Source organism: Rhinolophus sinicus, chromosome 12, assembly GCF_057876585.1.
Source record: "Rhinolophus sinicus isolate RSI-liver-muscle chromosome 12, RSI-T2T, whole genome shotgun sequence".
Lineage (NCBI taxonomy): Eukaryota > Metazoa > Chordata > Mammalia > Chiroptera > Rhinolophidae > Rhinolophus > Rhinolophus sinicus.
Window position 1 is genome coordinate 10,592,811 of NC_142512.1, and position 23,170 is coordinate 10,615,980.

General features: G+C 42.1%; 1 protein-coding gene across 3 annotated transcripts in view; it reads right to left on the reverse strand.

The window, feature by feature from the left end:
- Window positions 1-23,170, reverse strand: part of DNAH9 (dynein axonemal heavy chain 9) — a 316,438-nt gene that overhangs the window by 50,024 nt on the left and 243,244 nt on the right. For all 3 annotated transcript variants that reach the window (XM_088801911.1, XM_088801910.1, XM_088801912.1), the window contains exons 51-57: window positions 21,142-21,261; window positions 18,611-18,799; window positions 15,936-16,171; window positions 12,057-12,179; window positions 10,893-11,097; window positions 8,759-8,923; window positions 3,262-3,402 (exon numbers count right to left, since the gene is read on the reverse strand). In XM_088801911.1, the coding sequence (XP_088658037.1) occupies window positions 3,262-3,402; window positions 8,759-8,923; window positions 10,893-11,097; window positions 12,057-12,179; window positions 15,936-16,171; window positions 18,611-18,799; window positions 21,142-21,261 (1,179 nt within the window). The remainder of the gene's footprint in view (window positions 1-3,261; window positions 3,403-8,758; window positions 8,924-10,892; window positions 11,098-12,056; window positions 12,180-15,935; window positions 16,172-18,610; window positions 18,800-21,141; window positions 21,262-23,170) is intronic.

The window sequence follows — 23,170 nt, forward strand, 5'->3', positions numbered from 1 at the left end:
AGGAAGCAGCCGTCCCTTAGCTCCAGCGAATTTACGCTACGTGGAATGGGAGCTCAGTGCTGCCAAATCTTCCAGACTTTCATGAGAAGTCAGAACGTGGGATTTGTGTGAAATCTCCCTATTTTAAAATCTTTGGAACCAATGAAAGTATTTGAAAAGCCCTCTGAGGATCAAGGAAAACAAGTCAACAGGCCCTAGGGCCTCCAACGCTCTGTGTTTTATTTGCTGCTGCCTGATTCTTCCCTTTCCAATCTCTTTGAGAAATATTCCTCTAGCTGTGTTGTCCCTCCAAAATGCACAAAACAGTCTGCAAGAACCCCCAGTGAGGCGTCTGCTCACTCAGGACACCATGGCACCCTGCAAAGGTGTCACATTCATCTTCTCCTAGCCTTTGGATGAGTGCTGAAGAAAAATTACTTTATGACCACTTAAGTTTCATCTTAACCATGTTATGAACTTCTAAGTTCATACGAAATCTGGCTTTTGAAGAGTCTTTTGCATGTATATAAGCAAATCCACATATTTTAATATACTCCTTCTCAAAACACTTTGGAAAGCTGGGATGTGAGGTTGTTGCCACCGAGGCCGATTGCTAGTTTCCATACTCTGAGAATGCCTCTCCTTTCTCTGCCAGGAACAAGAACTGTAAAATCCAACCGTAGATGAAATCCAAGACCATGAACACTCCAGTGGCTAGTTCTTCTTCAAATCACAGAAAGCTTCTAAGTTACTGCTGTTCTGCTATGTTTGAAGACACGTATTTCAGCTCTGTATCTTTAAGCATTTAAACCTACTTTCAATGATCAAGCTGGTCAATTCCTTTTTTAAATTATTTTTTATTTTCAGTTACAGTTGACGTTCAGTATTATTTTATATTCGTTTCAGGTGTACAGCATAGTGATTAGACATTTATATAATTTATGCAGTAATTCCTCCAATTACTCTAGGACCCACCTGGCACTATACATAATTGTTGCAACATTATTGACTATATTCTCTATGCTGTACTTTACATCCCATGACTGTTTTGTTAACTACCAATTTGTACTTCTTAATCCCTTCATCCCCCCAACCCCCGCAGTTCCTCAACCCCCTTCTCTCTGGCAACCATCAGTTTGTTCTCTGTATCTCTGAGTCTGTTTCTGTTTTGTTTGTTCGGTTATTTTGTTCTTTAGATTCCACATATAAGTGAGATCATATGGTATTTGTCTTTCTCTGACTTATTTCACTCAGCATAATACTCTCTAGGCCCATCCATGTTGTCACAAATGGTAAGATTTCATTCTTTTTGATGGCAGAGTAGTACTCCATTGTATAAATGTATCACCTCTTCTTTATCCACTCATCTACTGAAGGTCACTTGGGTTGTTTCCATATCTTGGCTATTGTAAATAGTGCTTCAGTGAACATAGGTGTGCATGTATCTTTTCGAATTAGTGTTTTGAATTTCTTTGGATAAATACCCAGAAGTGGAATTGCTGGGTCATAAGGTAGTTCTATTTTTAATTTTCTGAGGAACCTCCGTACTGTTTTCCATAGTGGCTGCACCAATTTGTAATCCCACCACCAGTGCATGAGGGTTCCCTTTTCTCCACATCCTTGCCAACACTTGTTGTTTGTTTGTTGATTTATTGATGATTGCCCTTCTGACAGGTGTGTGATGAAATCTCATTGTGGTTTTAATTTGCATTTTTTTGATGATTAGTGACATTGAGCATCTTTTCATGTCTACTGGCCATGTCTGTGTCCCTTTTGGAGAAATGTGTATTCACGTCCTCTGCTCATTCGTTAATTGGATTGTTTGGGGTTTTTTTGGTGTTGAGTTGTATGAGTCTTTTATAAATTGTGGATATTAACCCTTTATCAGATGTATCACTGGCGAACATCTTCTCCCATTCAATGGGCTCTCTTTTCATTTTGTTGGTGGTTTCTTTTGCTGTGCGAAACTTTTTAGTTTGATGTAGCCCCATTTGTTTATTTTTTCTTTGGTTTCCCTTAGTTTTTGGCAATTCTTAATAACACTACGGGGACCCAAAATGCCCACCTCTTATAAATAGAGCTTCGAATGACAAAACAGGCCTATACCAGGGTCCTGTTGCTGAAAAACAACTTACAACATATCTTTGAACACATATTTTCATCGGCCTCACCTGATTTTTTTCCCCAGGAAGACTCACTGAGGTAGATTACAACTACTCTTAAAACTAAGGAGGTGACCCTGTAGTTAGTAGGCTTATTTGGCTAGCTTTTACAGGATTTAAAAATATTTTATAATTCTTTCATATGCTGCTTTGACTTGAATATAAGGCCAAGTATTGGATTTCTTTTAAAAACATAAAATATTATAAACACAGTTCAGTTTATCTGCAAAGACTCTGAGGTGAAGGAAATGTATTGGGAAATGGTGAAATGCCACTTCTAGTTAAATGAGCCCAGATAGTAGACGCCCTCTGATTTCTTAGCTGATCAAGTTCATCCCAACACCTTGGCCTCCATATGGCAGTTGAGCTTCACAGAATGAGGTGTGTGCTCTGAGTGTGTGTGCTCTGAGTGTGTGTGTGTGTGTGTGTGTGTGTGTTTTCTGTCTGTTGGGTCAAACCAAATAAATTATTCAGAAATGCTTCACTGTCCCCTAATGCCTCTTCAATTATGATCTTTTGGTGAATGCTCTAGGGGACAAAGATACATTTAAAATTTATAGATCTTTCTTTTTCATGAGTAAGATAAGTTTAGTCAGCACTTATAATTTGCTAACATCTTTGGTTTTAGAAATATTTCAACAACCATAAAACAGTAGCTTTGGGACATGAAAGTAATGAGCAAAGGAATTTAAAGTTGATCCATTATTATCGCCTGCTTTGGTTTTAACCGATACAAGTGACACACGCATTTGATTGTCCCTATTTACTTTAAGCTCTTTGGGGGCAGGGATTACTTCTGCTATTTCCTGGTATTCACTTTCACACGTTCAGTAAGCATAGTACCTGCCACATCATATATGCTTACTGAAGGAGTGAGGCTGAGACTTGGTGTCGCATCTCCTGTTCCAGCCCAATAACCAACGAGTCATGAAAGACCCAATTAAAGACATGAGGGAGGTAATATAGGCCTGAAGGCACTGCAGCTGTTCTCCTGGATTTGATTTTAAAGATCTGCCTTACCTAATAAAAGCACATGGATAAGCTCTCATGGAGAGTCGCTTAGAGCAGTAGATTATACTGCTTTATCATGATTATGTAGAAAACTCCAGGTGAAGGTCACCTTGAGAGAAAACTGGTACATCGGATGGATCTTGCTGAGGTCATTCATGATGAAGTAGAGCAGAGAGGCTCGGGCAGCTGCGGGTCGGTAGTGCTCTCGGGCCTCGTTGATTTTCACTTCAGTCAACTTGGCCTCCTGGACCTGTTAGAAAAATAAACAAACAGTGGTCCATTGTTCAAACCAACCAGGGCTTACTGAAAATAGCTTGGCTTCTCTGTATAAGGACATACATGTCTATGTGTGGAGTGGGGTATATTGGGATGGGGACAGTGGCTGGAAGGTTAAAAGCTCTTGTGGTATTCCTTCATAGAGCTTGAGTGACAAAGGATTTGATACACTCCTAGACTTTCACAAGGGTTAGAGTGTCAGCTCTTCCAGTTGGCAAATGTGGGCCATCCAAGCCTCTTAGCTCCATTTCTAACAAGAAACATTTCATAGAAATACAAACATACATATTACTTGAAAATAAACCAGAATTCCAGAAAGTGTGTATTCAGTAAGAGGAGTATAATCTGTTTTATTTGTTTGTTGATTTTGTTCTTTACATTAAAATATAAGGAAATATAGTCAATAATATGGTAATAACTATGTATGGTGCCAGGTGGGTACTAAACTTATCAGGGGGACCACTTCTTAAATTATATAAATGTCTAATCACTATGCTGTACACGTGAAACTAATACAAAATAACAGTGAATGTCAACTATAATTGAAAAAAAGACGCATAATCTATTTTTCTATTTCCTTAATTTTTATGAAAAAGTTAACAGGCTAACTCACAAAGAAAATCTCTTTCAACGTAATATTCTATTTTTAGTAAATTGCTGATCAGATGTAAAAATAGGAAAAGAGACTTATGCATCAGAAAGGGGGCTTCTTTAAGAACATACCGCTAAACACAAACCTTAATATGATCTGCCTTCTGCTCCAGAATAGAGTGAAACTACTGATAATTTGTAAGGGTCTCACAGGAAAAAAACAATGATCCCTATTGAAGATGAGCTTATAATAAACAAAACTTCAGGAGGAAGTGTTACCAAAGGGGTCAATTAGATAACTCTTCCCCACACAAAAAATTCCTAGGATTAGCATCCTAAGAGCTGAAGCTGAGTTAACAATCTAAAACTCACAAGTAACTACTTACGTTGAAAAGTAGTAGAGGTAAAATGAAGTAAAAGGCAAAAAAATAGGTAAAAAGGTTTTAAAAAAGGTAAAGTAAGAGGTAAAAATAAAATCAGGGCATTGTAAAAAAGAACAGGCATTATCTGAAAAGAGACTAACTAGAACTTAGAAAGATACATTTATATAAATGAAAAACTCAGTACAAATGGACTCAGTTGAAAAATGGACTAGAGTTGAAAAGAAAATAAACACACTACAAGACAGATCTGAAGAAATTGTTACAATAGCAGCTCAGAGAGAAATAAAGATGGAAAATATATAAAAGAGATGATGAGACTTGGCAGTCTTGGCAGATAGAATGAGAAGATTCAAAATATGTCTAACAGAAATAAGCGGAGAATAGAGAACATGAGGGAGGGGTAGTGTTTGAAGCTACAATAATTCAGACTTTTCCAAAAGTGATGAAAGACCAGAGCTCTTTCTTTGAAGAAGCAGTTGAGGTCAAAGAAAGTTTACTCCCCACAGGCCCTTGAAGAAATAATTATTTACTTCAATTAGAAGAAAACTGAACTAACATGAAGAAACGAAATACAAGAATTTCTTAAATATATAGCTAATCTAAATAACGAAGACTCTGAAAAATCACAACCAGTTTGGAAATAGTTGGTAAAAGCAAGGTTGAACTAAAATATTAAAGAACAGTAACAGAAGATGGGAGCAAATGATCAAAGTGTTCTAAAATCCTTACATTGTTTTGGAAGAGGCCAGATATATTGTTCAATATCTATTGTTAAGTCACATATAAAATGAAATATATTTTTTGTATATAAATGAAACAATTGAGGTTAATCAATAAAATAAGAGTGAATAACTTTAAAATCAGCCAAGGATAAAAGAGGAGGATAAAGAAAAATCAAGAAAGGAGAAAAAGTTTTATGTGAGTAGACATAAACAAAAGTCATGGTTAATAGAAAACACAAATTAAGACAGTAGAAAGAAATTTAATAAAAATTAAGATAGTAGAAAGATATTTAACTATATCAGTAATGTTAATAAATGTAAGTTGGTTACATTCAGTAGTTAAAAGACAAAGATTCTCAGAAGGGAGCAGAAATGAACAGAAATCACATAATTGCTCAGACTGGTGTTATCTCAGATCCATATTCTTCAAACTCACCTGGGTCCTTAATGCTGTTCATTAATTTGTGTGTCTCTTTCACACAAGTCAACTTTCATTTCCATTTCCTGCAACAACTATTATAAATCTTCACTCTTCTCCCCAAGCCCTCTGTCTCACCATCATTCCCTCTCTCTCAGCAGATGAACTTGACTCATGCTTTCACAGATTACATAGGGGCCATAAGAAAAGGATTTCCTTAATTTCCATTCCTTTAAATTTCTGTCCCCCAACTCCAGTTGTCCACAGGGACCCATGAACCATTTCTACACTCCTTTTGGACCTTTATCTCCTATCACATTGAAACTAACTCTCCATCTTTCTAAAGATAGGCTCTTGCCCGGTAATGGATGATTAATAGAATTAGTGGGAGTGATCAGAATGTAAGGTATAAAAATGTCAAATCACTATATTGTACATCTGAAACTAATGTAACCAACATAATTTTGTATACCAAGTATACTTAAATAAAAAAAAATAAAGATAAGCTCTTCATTGGTGACTGGAATTATATTTTTCCTGACTTTCTGATGTACCCCACTGTATTAATCATTCCTTCTCATTCCTATAAACTCAACTCTTCACAACTGCTCCTTTTCCTTTATAACCCATGCATCCTCCCATCCCCAGCTAAGACCTTAACATGCTCATTCCCTCCCATCTTAGGGGATAAAGCCTCCAAGGATCCCACGTACTCCTTAAGTTACAATTCTTTTTCTTTTTACCATTTCATAGTTTGGTTTCTTTAAAGAGTTGTCTATATTCACGTCCCCTTTCTCGACTCCCATTTAGTCTCAATCTAATATGGTGTTCTAATACAAGCTTCCACTTCTACTACTTCCCTGAAACCATTCTACTCAAGTTCATTAATAACTCCCTTTTGCAAAATTCAGTGGACCCATCTCAGCCATGTCTTACCTGAGTTCTCAGCATCATTCAACACCATTGACATCCCTTCTCTTGAAATGATTTTTCATAATACCTTATTTACCTGCTTTTCCTCTCACCTCTCTGCTCTATTCCATTCTTCATATCTTCTTTACTTCTCTTAAAGTGTCTTAGTATCCCTCAATGCTCTACTCCCCATCTTATCATTGCACACGTATCTCCCAGATGACTTCATCGACTCCTAAAGTTTCAATGATCAACTACTTGTTGATGACTGAGCATTCTTATCACCAGCCCAAAACCTTATATCCAAAAACCCATGGGATGTTCCCTGTTGGCACCAGTACCTTGCTAGATGCTTATTCCTGGAGCCTGAGACATTCCCTTTAGCCACATATAACCATATGCATTCAATTAACAAGTTTTTCAATTCCACCTCCTGGAATTTGCACATAGCTCTTGAATTGTCCCACTTCTTCGTACCACTACTGCCAGCCTTAATTCAGGACACCATCCTCTAGTCTGGATTACTGCACATCCTACTACTTTCTCTGCTTCCTGCGTTCCCAGGCTCCCCACCAGGTTATAGCTGGAGTGATCTTTCTAAAGCACAGATCTAATAATGTCACTCTCTTCTCTAAAAAGAAAAAATAAACCTCAACAACTCTTGTATGATCCCCAACTCTCTTCTAAAGCCCAAACTTCTTAGCATGGTCTACAAAGCCCTTTGCAATGGAAACACAGCCTACCTTCCATGCCTCATCTCCAGTGACTACTTCCATCCCCTCTACAATCTCTCGATGTTCCAGTTACACTGAAGGGAAACAGCCCTCTCCCTCTCAGCCAACATGATTGAGTGCCTTTCCTCTGTCTGTTCACGGCTTCCTGTGCTTCCTCTACCACTGCCCTCATCACAGCTTTGCAGTTGTCTGGTTACTTGTCTGTCTCCTCCAGGGGACCAAGTCCTGGAAGCCTGGGATTCTGGCAAGGTCATTGTTATACCCCCAACTTTTGTCATGGAATTTGGAATACAGCAGCCTCCAAGTGAGTATTCATTGGATGAATCAATGAGAAAGAAGACAAAAGGAAAAGAAGCAACAAGAGACAAAAAGGCATTTTGAAACACTTGGCACACAGCAGGCACTCAATAAATGTTCACTGACTTTAAAGAGAGGGCTAAAGAAAGAAGGGTTGAGGAGGGAGGAAGAAAAATCAACACGGTCAATTCCATCTCTGACCTACCCCTCCTATGTGAATTGGGTTCTGTTCCGCCATCTCTTCTGCCCTAGGCAGTGGAACTTCTATAATTATTTTACAAACTTTGCATACTCCTCTCTAGAGATATGGAGACCGCAGAGAAACAGCAGTAAACCTGCTGGTCACACAACAGCCACAGAGACAACGCAAGGCTGGACCTTCTTCCTTTCAGTCTCTCACCCCGACCTCAGTGGTCTGTTATCTCAGAGTGGGTATGAGCTGGTTTATTTGCCCTGCCCATCATTACTTTTCATTTTTTCCTACCTCGTCCCTACCTGGAACAGAGTCTTTTACATATTTGGAAAAATCCCAATAATCTGACAATAAGTGTATTCCCTCGATGGTGTAGTGTTCCTGGACGCTGCTATGGGCACACTTATCCTGCTCAGAACCAGTATCTTAATTACCTCTTCTATCCAAGAGCAGGGCTGACAATGAGGAAGGGCCTGTGTAGGTTCAGCAGCCTTTTGGGAAACGGGGATGGGTTTGTCCCCAGCAAGTCATGAGTTATAGTCCCCACAAGGGAAAAGACTTCCAAATGTTGTGAAATAAAGAAAGCAAGCTATCTACTAAATTGTTTCGCAGGATGATACCGTTTTTGAGAGCTGAATTTCCTGGGAAATCACTGGAGCTCTCTCATTAAAATCAGACCTGTGAGATTTTCGCAGGCTGGGGTTTTCTCAGGGTGCGGTCATGCCTGAACCAGCCAACTCATAGAGCAGTGTGATCCCTTAGCTCCAGGGCAACTCCACAAACTCACTGAGGAATTAAGTTTGAGCTGCCATTCCCTGCATAGAACGAGAGGCCCTGCACAGACTTAAGTGCTCATCAAACGAGTTGTCAAAAGCAAAGCATTTGCCAGAAGGTGGGAACTCCATGATGCAGGAGGTGAGGTAGTCATGTCAGGAGTCCTGCTCAGCTTTGTTTTTCTAGAAGAAACTTGGGGAGATGAAGAAGCCATCTGTTACTCTGACTTATTTTTTTCCTAAAAGTCAGACTCAGGCAGGGAGGAGGGCCTCTGCCCCCCAGCCTAGGCTGCCAGAGCAGTTTTACCTTTTCCTCCACTTCTGCAGCAGTCTGCTTGGTGATCTCAAGGTTCTCCACCAAGGCCGTCTCTCCCAGGAAGTTCCCGGATGCTGAGGAGAGGCGAGACAGCAGGGTGTCTTCCAGGGTTTTGAGGGTGATTTTGAACCCATTCTGCTGCTTCGTGAGATCTGACTGCAAATATCAAGAAAGGGGAGTCACGTATAGAAGTCCAGAGCATCTTACTGTTGGAATAGGTTGGAAAAAATAAATGCTGATGGGGCGAGAGTCCCCTCCCTCCCAGATAGGAAACTGGAGGCCAAATAGAGTGCTTGAGACCCTAAGCAAATAAGAGAAGCGGATGAGTTGAATCCCAACCACACCCTTTCCTAGTTATGTGACCTCAGGCAAGGTTACCCTCTGCTGGGTTAACTGGGTTAACCCCAGTCCCTACTTCTAGAAGTGCTGGGCACCGCTTCCCACAATGATGATGCCCAGTCTGTGTACAAAATGGAACCTATTTTTGTGGATAGTTAGAGGGTAGGGTCAAGTTTTAGTTCTCCAGAGGGTCCTCTCTCTCACCGTTTTACTGCCCTCAGATGAACAGCTCTCCTATGAATTCATTTTTATTTTTTTGGGGGCAGAAATCATCAGAAAATTCCACTGTTTAGACAAGCTCATTGCCGGGGCTCTCCTTAAGGCTGGCGTGGGGGGCTGGTGTCCACAAAGACCTTTCTGATGGTTGGATTCCATATCCTAAAGCACTGAGCACTCTCTTTATGGGATGGGGGGCTTAACTTCAGGCAGCTGTAGTTTCTTTGCCTTTGTATGGCCTGGGATTATTGCTTTTGGGTCCATGAAAAGGACAGTCTTCCTTGCAGGCTGACGCCAGGGCCATCCTGGTTTACAAACACCTTCCTCAATCCGGCCGTATGACCAGGATTCGCTGTTCTCTGCTGGGAACACTCTGGGCCAGAGGCTTTCACATTATTTAGGAATCAGCTCAAATGCCACCTCCTCACTGAATCTTTTGCCGAGGTCCCCAGTTTAAATTAGCCCCTGGCTCTCTACTATCATCCTGCTTTCTTTTCTTCAAAATTCTTATCACCACCTGAAATGACATTTCTTGTTTGTTTGTTTACATTATTATTTTCTCTGTTCCTCCACTAGACTGTAAGCCGATGAGGGCAAGGCCATGGTTTTCCTTATTACCTGCTGAATCTCCAGCACCTGCGACCTTGCCTGTTACAGAGCTGGTGCTCCACAGGTACCTAATAAAGGAATGCTTGCAGGAAGCAGAGGCCCAGGGAGTCCTGAAGTTAGTTTCATGTGAACTGTAATTTTGGACTTGTATGTTATAATCTAATCAGCTCTAAAGAGAGTAAAAAGGGGATACTACTTGCTATGGACTGAATTGTGCCCCTCCCCTCGCCCTTCAATTCATATGCTGAAGCCCTAACCCCTCCCCCCATGTGACTGTATCAGAGACTGGCCTTTAGGGAGGTGATTGAGGTTAAATGAGGTCCCTGGGGTGGGGCCCAGTCCGATGGGATCAGTGTGCTTACACACGGGGATACCAGACAGCTTGCTCTCTCCTCTGCACACACAGGAGGTCTGAGTACATGGGGATACAGTGGCCATCTACCAGCAGGAAGGAAGGTCTCACCAGAAACCAAACACGCTGGCCCCCTAGCTTGGACTCCCAGCTTCCAGAAGTGTGAGAAAATAAGTTTGTGTTGTTGAAGCCACCAAGTCTATGGTGTTTTGTTCCAGCACCCTGAGCTGACTAGGACACCATCCTAAGGTGGTTGAAGCTGGTTTGAACACCCTTGCAAAACTGAAGCCCACTTAGTTCTGACATAGGCATGTGAATATGTGTGACAAGAAGCCCTCATGGGCTGGCCCAAGCAAGCTCATAGCCCTGTGCCAGGCCCTGCTCTTGGCCATCAGTGTGGCTGTTCTTTCATCTCTTTTCTGCCTCTCTATCCTGTTTCTCAACTTGGTGTTCCAGGCGGCTGGATGGTGTTGGCGCCCCCACAAGGTCTCGCAGAGCGCCCGCCGCTCAGCTCCAGGAGAAGGGCCTGTCCCCTCCTGAGTGGGGAGCACTGCCCGGTCTAGTGACAGAGCATCTTTTTCCTCCCTTTCCAGGTGGACACAGACGCACCTTCAGCTGCTCTAGGTCTGGCCTCTCCATGCTGACCACGGCGGCCAGCAGCTGGTCCTCCAGGCCGTCCCTGGTCACGCTGAAGTTGATCAGGGTGGCCTGGGCCTGCAGCTCGGGCTGGTAGTGAGGATTGGCCAGCTTGGTGTGAAGGATGAGCCGGAACGTGGGATTGTATTCACACTCTTTGTCTCCGATTTTAATGAACCTGGAACATAAAGGCTCATGTGAAGTTGGGTGCCTTCCCATGAGCATCAGTCAGGTCCAGAAACTAGATGTTTTTTTGCAAGAGTATAGTAAACATTATTACCATATTCAGATGGATTCCTTCTAAGCATGTCCAGAGTACACCCTAGGATCCTTGCTTGTCCTAATGTGGGGAACAGGGGCTGAGGGTGACTGACTTTTTCCCATGGCCACCATGTCTGATCTTGCATGCACAAGTGTCCAGAGAGCCAGTCACACATTATGAAACATTTCCAGCAGGTGGCAGTAAAGTGTTTACAGGAAGGGGCACCTTTTAGTTTGTACAAAGTTGTCTCATAGGCTGGCAATAGCACTTATTTTTTTTCATGTTTGATGGAGAATGACTTCTATGGGTGAAAATGGTTAATTAAGTAAAGGAGCACATCCTAAGGATATGGAAAGGCAACTTATGGCCTTGGCAGTGGGGGAGGCTCCTGAGCCAAGCACCCCTTCGTGATAACTATCATTCCCTCTCCTATGTGCCTGTTGCCCTTCTCTTCCCTCCCTTTTCCTCATCCTTCTGCCACATACCAATCACCTTTTTGCACCCAAAGCAATAGGGGCTCATCACACTGACAAAAAGCCGAGTTCTCAGAACTCAGAGGTCTGGCTTAGATAAAATGCTCAAGTGTAAAAGTCACTTTCCTCCTAAAGTTCCTCCAAAATAGTGTACTATGGACACATAGAAAGAAGTGAAGGAGAACCCTGATTGATGGAAGCAGTTATTCCAGGAAACTTCCTCTAGGACATGAGGGCAGCTAAATCATTCCTTTTCCGGAAGAAAGAAAGGTGTGCATGCTGTGGGGAGCTGCTTGACATGAAGTGTGGAGGATGTTCTAAGAAGAGCAGATCTGTCCACAGCTCTATCTGGGGCTGTGAACCAGCTCTTCGCAAAGCATGGCCAGCACAGCTGGATCTTACCGTCCTTTTTTAATGACTTCTCTCCCCAGTAGGGGTCCCAGGACAGGATCAATGGACTCTTCCAGGTTTTCAATCAGCACCACATTTCCAGCTTCCAGGGCATGCTCTATGATTTGAAGGTACCTGGGGAGAAAGGCAGGCAGTATGAGCCTGTGGCAACGAATGGATTCAGAGGAAACTTAACAACAAGAGAACTGTGGCCTCTGAAGCACAGCGATAAACTTGGACGGGGATGGTTTCAGTGGCCACATTTTTCTCTATTTAAAATGACATTTATATAATTTTATAGTGATCTTAATACAGTTTTAGAAATAGGAAAAATTACAAAATATAATATAATATGAAAATTAACTGTAACCTTTCCATCTATCATTTATATTTTGGTGTTTACTATCTATGTTTGGATATATTATATTTTCAAATTTCTTATCACTATTTCTATTTATTTTATATTATATTATTTGTATATTTATTTATATTTGCATTTATATTGATTTATTATTGGACTTATAGAGCATATTTATTTTATAAGCTGGTTTTTGTACATAAAATTTATCATAAACATTTCCCCATGTCATTAAATATTCTTCTATAATAATTTTTATATAACTGGGTATTAGATCATGTTGATACATCTTCATTTATTTACAATCAATTACCAAAATCTAGGTTATTTAAAAATTTTCAATGTTATGTAGAATTTAATAAACATGTTAAAGTCTTGATTTTCCCTAAATAGATTTATAAGTTTGATGTAATTCCAATTAAAATTTTAATAATAACTTCATAGACCTTGACCAAAATCTTAGTTAAACTGAAAAAAAAAAAAAATGAGGGTGAATAAAAAATGATAATAAAAAAGAGGAGGAACTCATATAAGCTAATACTAAAATATTTTATATAACTTCAACAATACAGATATGTAGAAAGAAGTCTTAAAGGATATCATATGCTAAAAAGTAAGCAACGCTTTTCTATGAATAATGGATTATAGGAGTTTTAAAACATTTTTCTATGTGTTTTTTGGTAAACATTTTTATTATTACTATAATGATATATTACTTTTGTGATGAGAAATACCATAACACATGTAACTAAATATAAAAATAAGTAATTAAAGGCTGGTATAGTAATATATAAATAGAAAGGAATGAAGATTCCATTCAATAAGATAATTTAATGTGGAGTAAAATGTCATCTGTAATTAATTGGGAAAAGGATGGAGAATTTAATAAATGGTATTGGAAAATGACTAACCACTTGAAAGATGAAAATTAGGTCTGTACCTTATATGAGTATAGTACCCTAAAATATTTTTGAGGTGATTGGATTTCAATGTAAAAAGAAAACCCATAAAAAACTGAAAAACCTAGGTAAATATTTACATAAGGTCTGGAAAGAAAAACACTTTTCTGAGCATGATCTATAGAAGAAATGGGTAACAAATCTGACCAAATTTAAAAAAATAAAATAAACTGTAGTATGTCAAACCCCATAAATAAAATTAAAAGGCAAATGACACTCAAATAAATGTCTATTCATATGATGAAGACTATACTAAAGAGTCTTAACACATTCTATATATAATATTTTGATTCAAATAATAGATACCAAATATCAAAAACCATCTAAGAGAAAAGTAATCAATGGATATGAACACAGAATTAATTGCACAGATATTTATTGAGGGCCTACTACATGTCAGGCACTGTTTTTGGAATTAGGAACATAGGAATGAGCAAAAAGAACAAACACTTCTTTCTAAAATGTAGTTATTGGTCAGTTAGAAAAGAATACTTCAATCAAAGTTTCGGGAAAAGGCTAGGGTTAGATTACTTGTGACTAGATTACATGATACAGATAAAAATGTATCATGTCACTTCTCATCAAAGTTTGCTCTAAGAAAGTATCCATTCTGGTATTCAATATTTGTTTTGTTTAACTATTTTTGTAACATTGCGTGTTTGATTTAAACAACCATGGTTGAGGTGGACCTCTGGACAAGTATGTTTAGGACATATGACCAGAGCAGCAAACCTCTCTTTGGGCTATGTGTTAGAGTGGATAAACATTGGGTTTCTAAGTGACGATCACCTTAGTTCAAACACTACCTCCATCCATTTAAAAAAAAAAAAAAAAAAGATTTTTAATTGTGGTAAAATATACATAACAGAAAATCTACCTTCTTAACCATTTTTCAGTGTAAAGCTCAGTGGCATTAAGTACCATGTTTCCCCAAAAATAAAACCTAGCTGGACCATCAGCTCTAAGGTGTCTTTTGGAGCAAAAATTAATATAAGACCCTATCTTATATTATGTTATATTAGACCTAGATATTATATTATATTATATTATATTATATTATATTATATTATATTATATTATATTATATTATATTATACCCGGTCTTATTTTAATATATTAATTTTAATATATTAATTAAAATATTATATTAATTTTCTTATATTAATTTTTGCTCCAAAAGACATATTAGAACTGATGGTCCAGCTAAGTCTTATTTTCGGGGCAACACGGTACATTCACATTATTGCACTACCATCACCACCACTCCTCTCCAGAGCTCTTTTCATCTTGCAAAACTGAAACCAGTACCTTTAAATAATAACTCCTCATTTCCCTTACCCCATCGTCTGGAACCACCATTCTACTTTCTGTCTCTATGAATGTGACTACTCTAAGTACCTCATAGAAGTGGAATTTTGCAGTATTTGTCCTTTGGTGACTGGCTCATTTCACTTAGCACGATGTCCTCAAGATTCATCCATGTTGTAGCATGTGTCATAATTCTATTCTTTTTTAAGGTTGAATAAATTCCACCGTATGTTTACACCACGTTTTGTTTATCCATTCATTTGTTGAGGGACACTTGGATTGCTTCCCCCTTTTGGCTCTTGTAAATGATGAACATGGGTGTACAAATATCCATCACTTTTAAAACTGTGTACTCATGGGGAAATTACTTCTGTAAACCTCAATTTCCTCAAATGTGAAATAGTACCAGTAACACTAACCTTCCATATTGTGTGAATTAAAAAACCATTTGAAAAAAAACTTCTAACACCAAGCCTGGCACATCTCAAACCCCTAATTCATGATCCCTGACACGCTCCCCCTCCCTCACTGCCCCATCCTATTTGCTTCATGTATCCTAATGCACAGAATATGAAGTGAGTACTGAAACTACAGAGCTAAGTTGTAACAGAGTTCATGAAGCAATGCGGTGAGAGATGCTGAGGCCTGGGCCTGTGAAGTGTGGTGGGTGCTGACAGATATTCTCTGCACGTCCCTTTGTGCAGTAACTCCCTCATCTTGTATGTACAAAGCCGCATGGCAGGTACAAAGGGCTCTGAATTTTTCATAACTAACTTGACAGCTATGCATCCAACTGCAAATGTCCAATTGTGCCTCAGGAGAAAGAGAGCTTAAGTTTGATCAATGTCGCTCAGGGGCAGGGGTCGGAACCATGGGTAGGAAAGAGCTAAGGGAGGCAGTTTTGGGCTCAATGTGAAGAAGACGTTGTAAAACACAGAGTTGGCGGACAATGGACTGCGATGTATGGGGAGGCAGGAAGTGTTGAAGGAGAGACGAAAGGACGCATGCCAGGCACAGTGGAGCGAGGACTCCTGAATGGGCCAGGAGGCTGATACACATGCTTTCTAACGAGAAAGACAAGCAGAGGCTCAGTCCTCAAGCATCGTGCAATGAGGTGCAACCTAAAGTGGGAGGAGGAACATGAGCGACCTCACGGAGGGACCAGGAGGGTAGAAACAATCCACTGGGGCTTAAGGTCTGCTCGTAGCAGTGTTGTTTGCTCTGCACAAATGGTAAAAGTGAGGCATTTCGTGCTGAGCCACTCACCCCTTCTGACCAATCTGGGTGACGCGGAGGGCTTCGCCATATGTGTTCTTGATCCATTTGATGCCTTGCAGCTGAGGGTCAACCATGAGCGGCCAGCGCTCGCAGTTGGTGAGGATGGTGGCATTCTCCACGGACACGCGGTCTGCAGGGAGGCCTTCGTTCTGCCAGGCGGCCACATCGGCATCATCCGTCAGTATCCTCAGGGGATCCAGGGCGGGGGTGACTGGGATGGGAACCTGGTGATGGAGAAATGTCACCCACTCTCAGAATGGAAGCATGCTTTCTCAGCTGGGGTGGGATACACAGCAGCTCACTGCAGTGACACGCCTCCCTGAAAGCAAGATCAGAATCCCACTGAAGACTGTTTTCCGGGCTGTGTAATTATTTCTGGAAGCAGGTTTTTGCAAGTCCTAAGAGTCTTTTTTTCTCTTGTGTGATGAACAACAGCAGACATTCAGCCTGTGTAACCCTTTTCTCTCAGTATATTCACCTAAATCAGATTTCTACCGTAGATTATTTATTTTTTAACCAATAGGCTCTTTTATGCCCTCACCCATGTGAACAGGGCCACTTCTCCACTACGTTTCTGTGTGTCTCGTGCATGCTTCAGGAGCCAGGCCCCATGTGTATGTGGCTTTCTCCTGTCTGTGCCAGCGCACACCAACCACTCTCTCATCTACTTCACCACTTGCTGATGCAAAGAACCAGAGCTGTTTACCTGTCTGCCTGCCCAGAACACCCCACTCCCAGGCTGCTCGCATGACTTCTCCCTGCAAACTCCCCCGCTGGGCAGCTGGTGAGCAAACCACCAGCCCCGAGTGCATCTCTCAGGGCCTGTTTCCCTTCCCGGCCCTGTGTGTGCACCAGACCCTTCCTTGTCTGCCTCTGCCGACCTCTCTCAGCTGGTGTCATTCTTGTACAAGTCATACTTTTCACTGTAGACATACACTTTAAAAAAAAATTGAACTAATATTCACGGTGTTGTGCAACCATCAGCTCTATCTAGTTCTGAAACATTTTTATCACCCTAAAAGGAAACCCATACCCATTAGTAGTCACTTCCTGTTCTCTCCTACCCCCAGCTCTTAGCAACCACTGTTCTGCTTTCCTTCCCTATGGATTTACCTATTCTGGATAGTTCACATAAATGGAATCATACAATATATGACCTTTTGTGTCTGGATACTTCCACTTAGCAGAATGTTTACAAGGTTCATCCATGTGCCCTTTAACCCCTGTCTCTCTGTTTCTCTGCACTCTGTCTTCCCAGTTACCTCAGGAAAATCTCTCCAAACCATCTCCTGTCCCTTTAATCACACCTATTAAGTTTACAAATGGCCAGTGCTATACCATAAGCATCGAAAGGGAAACCTACCCCTGAAGGTTCTTATCCTGGGATCAGAAATGTATTTATATAGAGTTGTTTTCCTTTGTAATCTTAGGCATTATATTTTATGCACTAAAACTATTATTGTGAGAAGGGATCCATAGATTTTACCAGACTGCCAAAAGGGTCCATGGCACAAAAAATGTATAAAAATCCCAAACAAAGCCAGAACAATCCTCACTAAGCACTACTGAGCTTTGTCCACTCAGTTAGCGATCATCTTTTCAACAGTTTTCTTTTCTACAAGTATTCAAGATAAATAAACACCAGCTTTATTTTTTGTTCATTTCCTAATACTGTCACAGTTTTAAACCACTATTCAACAAATTATCCGGTGAGATTTTATGAGCCGCTGTGTGAAAGCAACCATTACTCGACAACGCGGGTTTTGTGTTCAAAGCAGCCATGTGCCGATGAAATTTGGAATAAAACCCTCGCTTTGTGTGCTCTTACTACGGCTGCTGGTTATGAACTCAATCTCCTCCATTGGACTGTGAATTTCCTGAAGGCATTCTGGGCTGAATGTCTTTTGCTGCTCCTGCCTCGTGGGGTCGTAGGACATGCTGAATCAATCCTCAGTGAGTATTTGTGGATTGAGGACTCTGAGTGATGTTGAAGTGTGTGTCAAGGTAACACGAGGCATTATTCTGACTATGGGCTCCAGACACAAACCTGAACCCGCTTCAGTTAGGAACCAGCATTTTCCCGCTTCGTTGTATCAGTGTAGAGGAAGGAGCTGGAAGGAAACTGGACCGACTTACGCTAAGAGAACAAGCTGAGTACACAGGACAGGAGGAGATGAGGTTTTCAGAGGGGTCTGTGTGTGAACCACAGACACACACCATGCAGCTTTGGGGCCCAGGAACAAGGTGCAACGCAGAATCTTGGACAGGGGCCGTGTGCCTCTGCTGCTACTCTCAAGTCTGGTTCAAGAGCAGTGAGTTTGGAGGGAAACGGTGGTTTTGGTGCTGCTCAGGCTTCATCACTTGGAGGCACGCCAGGATACAGCCTGCTTGGCAGGGGACAAGACTCCCCATGGAGAGCCCCATAAGAAGAGAGATGCTGTCCTCAGGTGGCCTAGAGGGTGGGGGATAGTAAGGGAGGGCAGAGTGGAAGGACATGTGTGCACATGTGTCACTCCTGGACCCCAGAGATCATTAGGGGATGTTCGGGGGGTGGTGGCAGAAAGTATGCGCAAAGGGACTAGAAGATTTGGGTTATTGCTGTCGTGTGAACTCACTGGTACCCACGGGCTGATGTGGGCAGGAGAAATTCTGGCTGTACGTACTTTCAGCTGGCTCAGGTAGGGTCTCCAGGTTCCGTCCATGAGGTTCTGCCGGTATTTCTTTGTAAAGAAGCCGAGGTACGAAATGAAGGCCGCGATAAGTAAAATGTCTCCACATAATTTCCTTTCCTGTTGTTTGAAGTTCTGCACAGCTTCTGCCCACCTCACGTTTTCAGAAGCAAGTCCTCCCACCTAGCATTTCAAAGACCAGAGAGGAATCTTATTACACAGCAGGCTGCAGAGAGCCATGGATTCCGTCTCGGAGAGCACAGAGCATACGTGTCACAGCAGAAGACTCGGGACATCACGCATGTGCCCTTTTGGTCACTGGGGATCCGTACTGGCTGCAGCACACATTTCTGTAAATAAGCAGCTGTTCTGGGCTATCCAGGTGGGCTGTGGGGAGATGACAGGTTTTGAACACAGGCTTCTAGGCTCGGCCCTTTATGGGTATGGAGATGAATACCACCCACCGTGAAAGGAGTAACTGTGACTGTGGATGTTAATCACTTAGCACAGTACCCGGTTCGCAAAACGTATTAGAAAATTATGCACTCTCCCATCACCTCTCCAAATGCTGGGATATGAAAATAAATAAAAGTAATTTCATGTGCTATAAATAACTCACAGTGGGCGGGGAGACAGACATGGTAATTAAGACACGGAGTTGGAGGTACTGAAACATGGGTGTGTACCAAGGAGCAAGACTGCAGAACACATCCTGACTCTGCCCGACCCGCTTTGGTACAGCACACCATTCTGGGGGCACCCTTCTCTGGGGAGCACAGACATCCTTTCTACAGAGAACTGTTAGGTGTATGGTGGAAGTTAGCTTCTGTGTTAGGATTTATCCTGTTTTCTCCCTTGAAAGACAGCAGTGTAGAATACCAGAGCTGGCGGAGATCTTAGGGATTGGCCAACCCAACTGTCCCCACGCCCATGTTTAGATTACAAAGATAAAGACCAAAAAGTGGAAGCATCTTGCCAGAACCTCTAGGTCGGTAAAGGCGGGGTGGCTTCGGAGCCTGTGCATCTGGACTCCTGGAGCAGAGCACCCCACTGCCTCCCACGAGCACTAACTTAGAAAATGCTCCAGCCGGGCTGAGAAGCTTTTGCTAAATTCTGGAAACCAAACAGAACTGAACAGAAGACAGGCCAGCTAAGTGGCTGGGACCACTTCTTGCACATTTGCAGAGGAGCTGTCTCTAAACCAAACTGTTCCACTAAACCGATCATCTCAAAATTATGCAGCAGCGGGCTGGACAGATAACTGCGCAGACACATGCCTGTGGCTTAGCCTCTCTTCACTAAAGCACAGCTCAGTTCAGGGATTGGTGTGACTCTAGAAAATCTGGCTTTGTGATACGAATAACTGTGGCTGGAATAAATGTTAGGAGATATGGGTTCCACCTCCCTTCATCACTGATGAAGGTGCTGTAAGGGCTCTTTGACTGAAGAGAAATCACATGCAGCAGATACCGCTGTGCCAGATCTCAGCTGACTTACGACGAGGCACAACAATGGGGGTTAAATAAGGCCATGAATTCTTTGATGCTCCTCTAACCAAGAGTTGATGTCTGCTCTCCCTCTCGTTGAATCTGTGACTGCTTTGACCAACAGAACACACTGGAAGTGGCCTTATACTGGCTTTCGGTCCCAGGCCTTAAGAGACTGGAATCTTCCCCTTCCTGTCTCTTGGATCACTTGCTCTGGGAACCCTGAGTCACCTTGTAAGACGTTTGACGACCCTGCTGGAGAGGGTCCCAGCAGAGCAGCCCACTCCTGAAGCCATCCCTGACAAGGTGCGCGTGAAGGATGTTGTTTTGGACCCTTCAAACCAGCGCAGCCACCTGCTGAATACAGCTACGTGGCCCTGTGGGCACCACACCGAGCAGAATGACCCGTGAGATGAACCTTGCCCAAATACTCGTGCGATTTAATGAATCTTGTTAAATCTCTACATTTTGGAGTAATTTGATATGTAGCAACAGAACATTACACAAGCACCCTGTTCCGACCCTCAGATTTATTTTTTTAGGGAGGCCAGAGGCTGTGTGTGTGTGTGTGTGTGTGTGTGTGTACTTGCATATAGGTAAGGTCCTGTTCAGAAAGGCTCAGGGTCAATAAGTCGCATTCTTCTCTACTTCTATCTCAGTTCCTAAGCCTGGCCACACCCTTATTGTCAAACATTGCATGAGTAACAGCTTCAGAGTTTATCAAATGCTGGCTTGTCCATTAACTCTTCCTCTGGTCACTATACATATATGTCAGCATGTCCCATCTGGCATGGGCTGCCCGATGAGCCAGTGTTCCCATCCTCCCAACCATCTCTGCAGGAAAACTGTGACCAGACCAGGGGACACATTGACACTTTTCTCAGGAATCAGTCCCCACATCCCAGCCCATTTTAATATCCCGCCCCCATCCCAGTCAAAGCAGTGCTAAGCTGTGCTCATCCATTTGGCACCTCTGCAGCTCTTGACAAGTTCTGCTAATATCATTAAAGCTCGATGGCTTTGGAGGCTCACACTCACCAGGCGATTTGCAAGGGCGATGGTGCCTGCTGTCGCTTCAGCTTCTTGCTGACATTTGAGTTTGTCTGCCGTGGCTTTCTCAAACTTGGCCGTGAGTTTGGCGAGGTTTTCATTAAGGTGCTATTCAGAAAGGAACACGAGGTCCATCAGTAATTCCAGCCCCAGTCACCTCAGTGCTGCTGAGATAGGATTCGTGTGTAAGCAGTTTTTAAGGAAGCCCTTGTGGGTGTAGGAAGGGGACAGGGAGGGCAGAACAGGACAGAGAAGGAAGGCAATTTAGGGGCGATCTCAGGCAGAGTCCCGGTGAGGACTTCAGCCAGATCCCGCGGGGAGAGGGTACAGAAGGGCAGGGCAGTTCTGACCCAAGGAGAGAGCTGAGGTTCCCTATTCCAGCACCTCAGCCATTGGTTCAGGGCCAGGAGGGGTGACGGACATGGAGGGAGGGTGCATCCATTCTGTTCTTCCTTGTGTTCAGGAAAAGCGGGTTCCAGTAGCCTGCCAAAAACGTGCAGCGGCTGCTAGCAGAAGAAACAGCACATCAAAGGCTGGAGGGCCTGAAAATGGTCAGAAAGACGCCAGGGAGGCTTTAGAGGGACACCTGCAGCGGCTGTGGAGGCAGGTCTGCAGTTTGGGGCTGGTCTGTCTGCAACCCAAGTCCTCCCCGTGCTTTAAGGTCTGAGGAGCACAAGATCACTTTTACTTAACCTCGTCTATTCTCTTCCATTATCCCGAAGTATAGGAACATTTTTTTAAGACATGGTTTCAATTTTTTCTAAATTGATTAAGAATTTAGAATGGAAGCACGCAGCTTTTGTTGCCCCCAGATGACATATCTGCATGCACAAAGACACACACAGACACATGGCAGATGCCTCCAAGTGCATCTTATGTCTATGCAGTATCTCGGGTTCAGGCTGCTCTGTTGGCCGTGACCAAGTCACAAGAGAAATGAATTAAGGGCCAAACAGTTTGAAATGCAGGTGGCAAGGCATCTAATTAATGATGGCAGACTGGCCACACTCATATATTTCCTCTTCTTCCCAAGATGTGTCTAAAATGATTGTGAAGCAATTTAAAAACCATAAGCTCACAACACCAAGCAAATGTTGAGGGCCATTGGAGGGTGAGGGATTCTAATAGATTTATGGATGACCTCACTGACAGAGGAGTAGAAATGGCCAGAGCAGGGCAGAGGCAGCTGCAACCTAGAGTTGGCCTCAGTTCACCAAAGAGGAAGCTGATCAGCCCTGCAGAGCCCCATGTACCCGGGGAGACTTGGAACTGTCAGGTGTGAGCAGGGAATGCTGAAAATAGGAGGGTTAATTGGAAGCCTATTAATCCCCACCCCATAGCTCCATTTCCATGCCCAGCATGCAGTGCCAGCAGACATCTATGTCACTAGGCAGGAGAGTCAGTAGTGGCAGAGAAACGACAACACGTTCTGGTATTTAGGATGTATCTAGAATAACTCATCTGATCTTGAAAGCAAATTCTGCCAGTGAACCAGCTCTGCCCTTGCCTGCACAGCTATAATCAGTGTTTGATCACTGCTCTTTTAAACATGAAAGGACAAGAAGAGATTTGATAAAAAGCCTAGGTTAAGGTAAACAAGAAGGAAAAAATGACCTGGGGAAAAGAGATAACTTCAGTAATAAAAACAACAACAAAGCATAAAACCCTTTATAATTAGTTTCTTAGAGAGATTCATGATGTTTCATCCATAAAACATGAAGAGGATGATAGTAAAATGAATAGAGAACAAAAAACTATGTGGAAATTATCATTATTGTTAATGTAAAAAATAATAAATTCAAGGGATGGGTTAAAAGATGAATTTGAGGAAATCTAAAATATAAGAAAACAAAGTGCCAAAAAGATTAGAGAAAATAGAGGACCCATCAGAAGATCTAACATCTAACAAATACATGTTCTAGAAAATGAAATTATAAAGGAGACAGAAGGGAGATTACCGAAAACATAACACAAAGTAATTTTTTAGAGCTGAAGAAAAGTCTCTATGTGCCAAGTA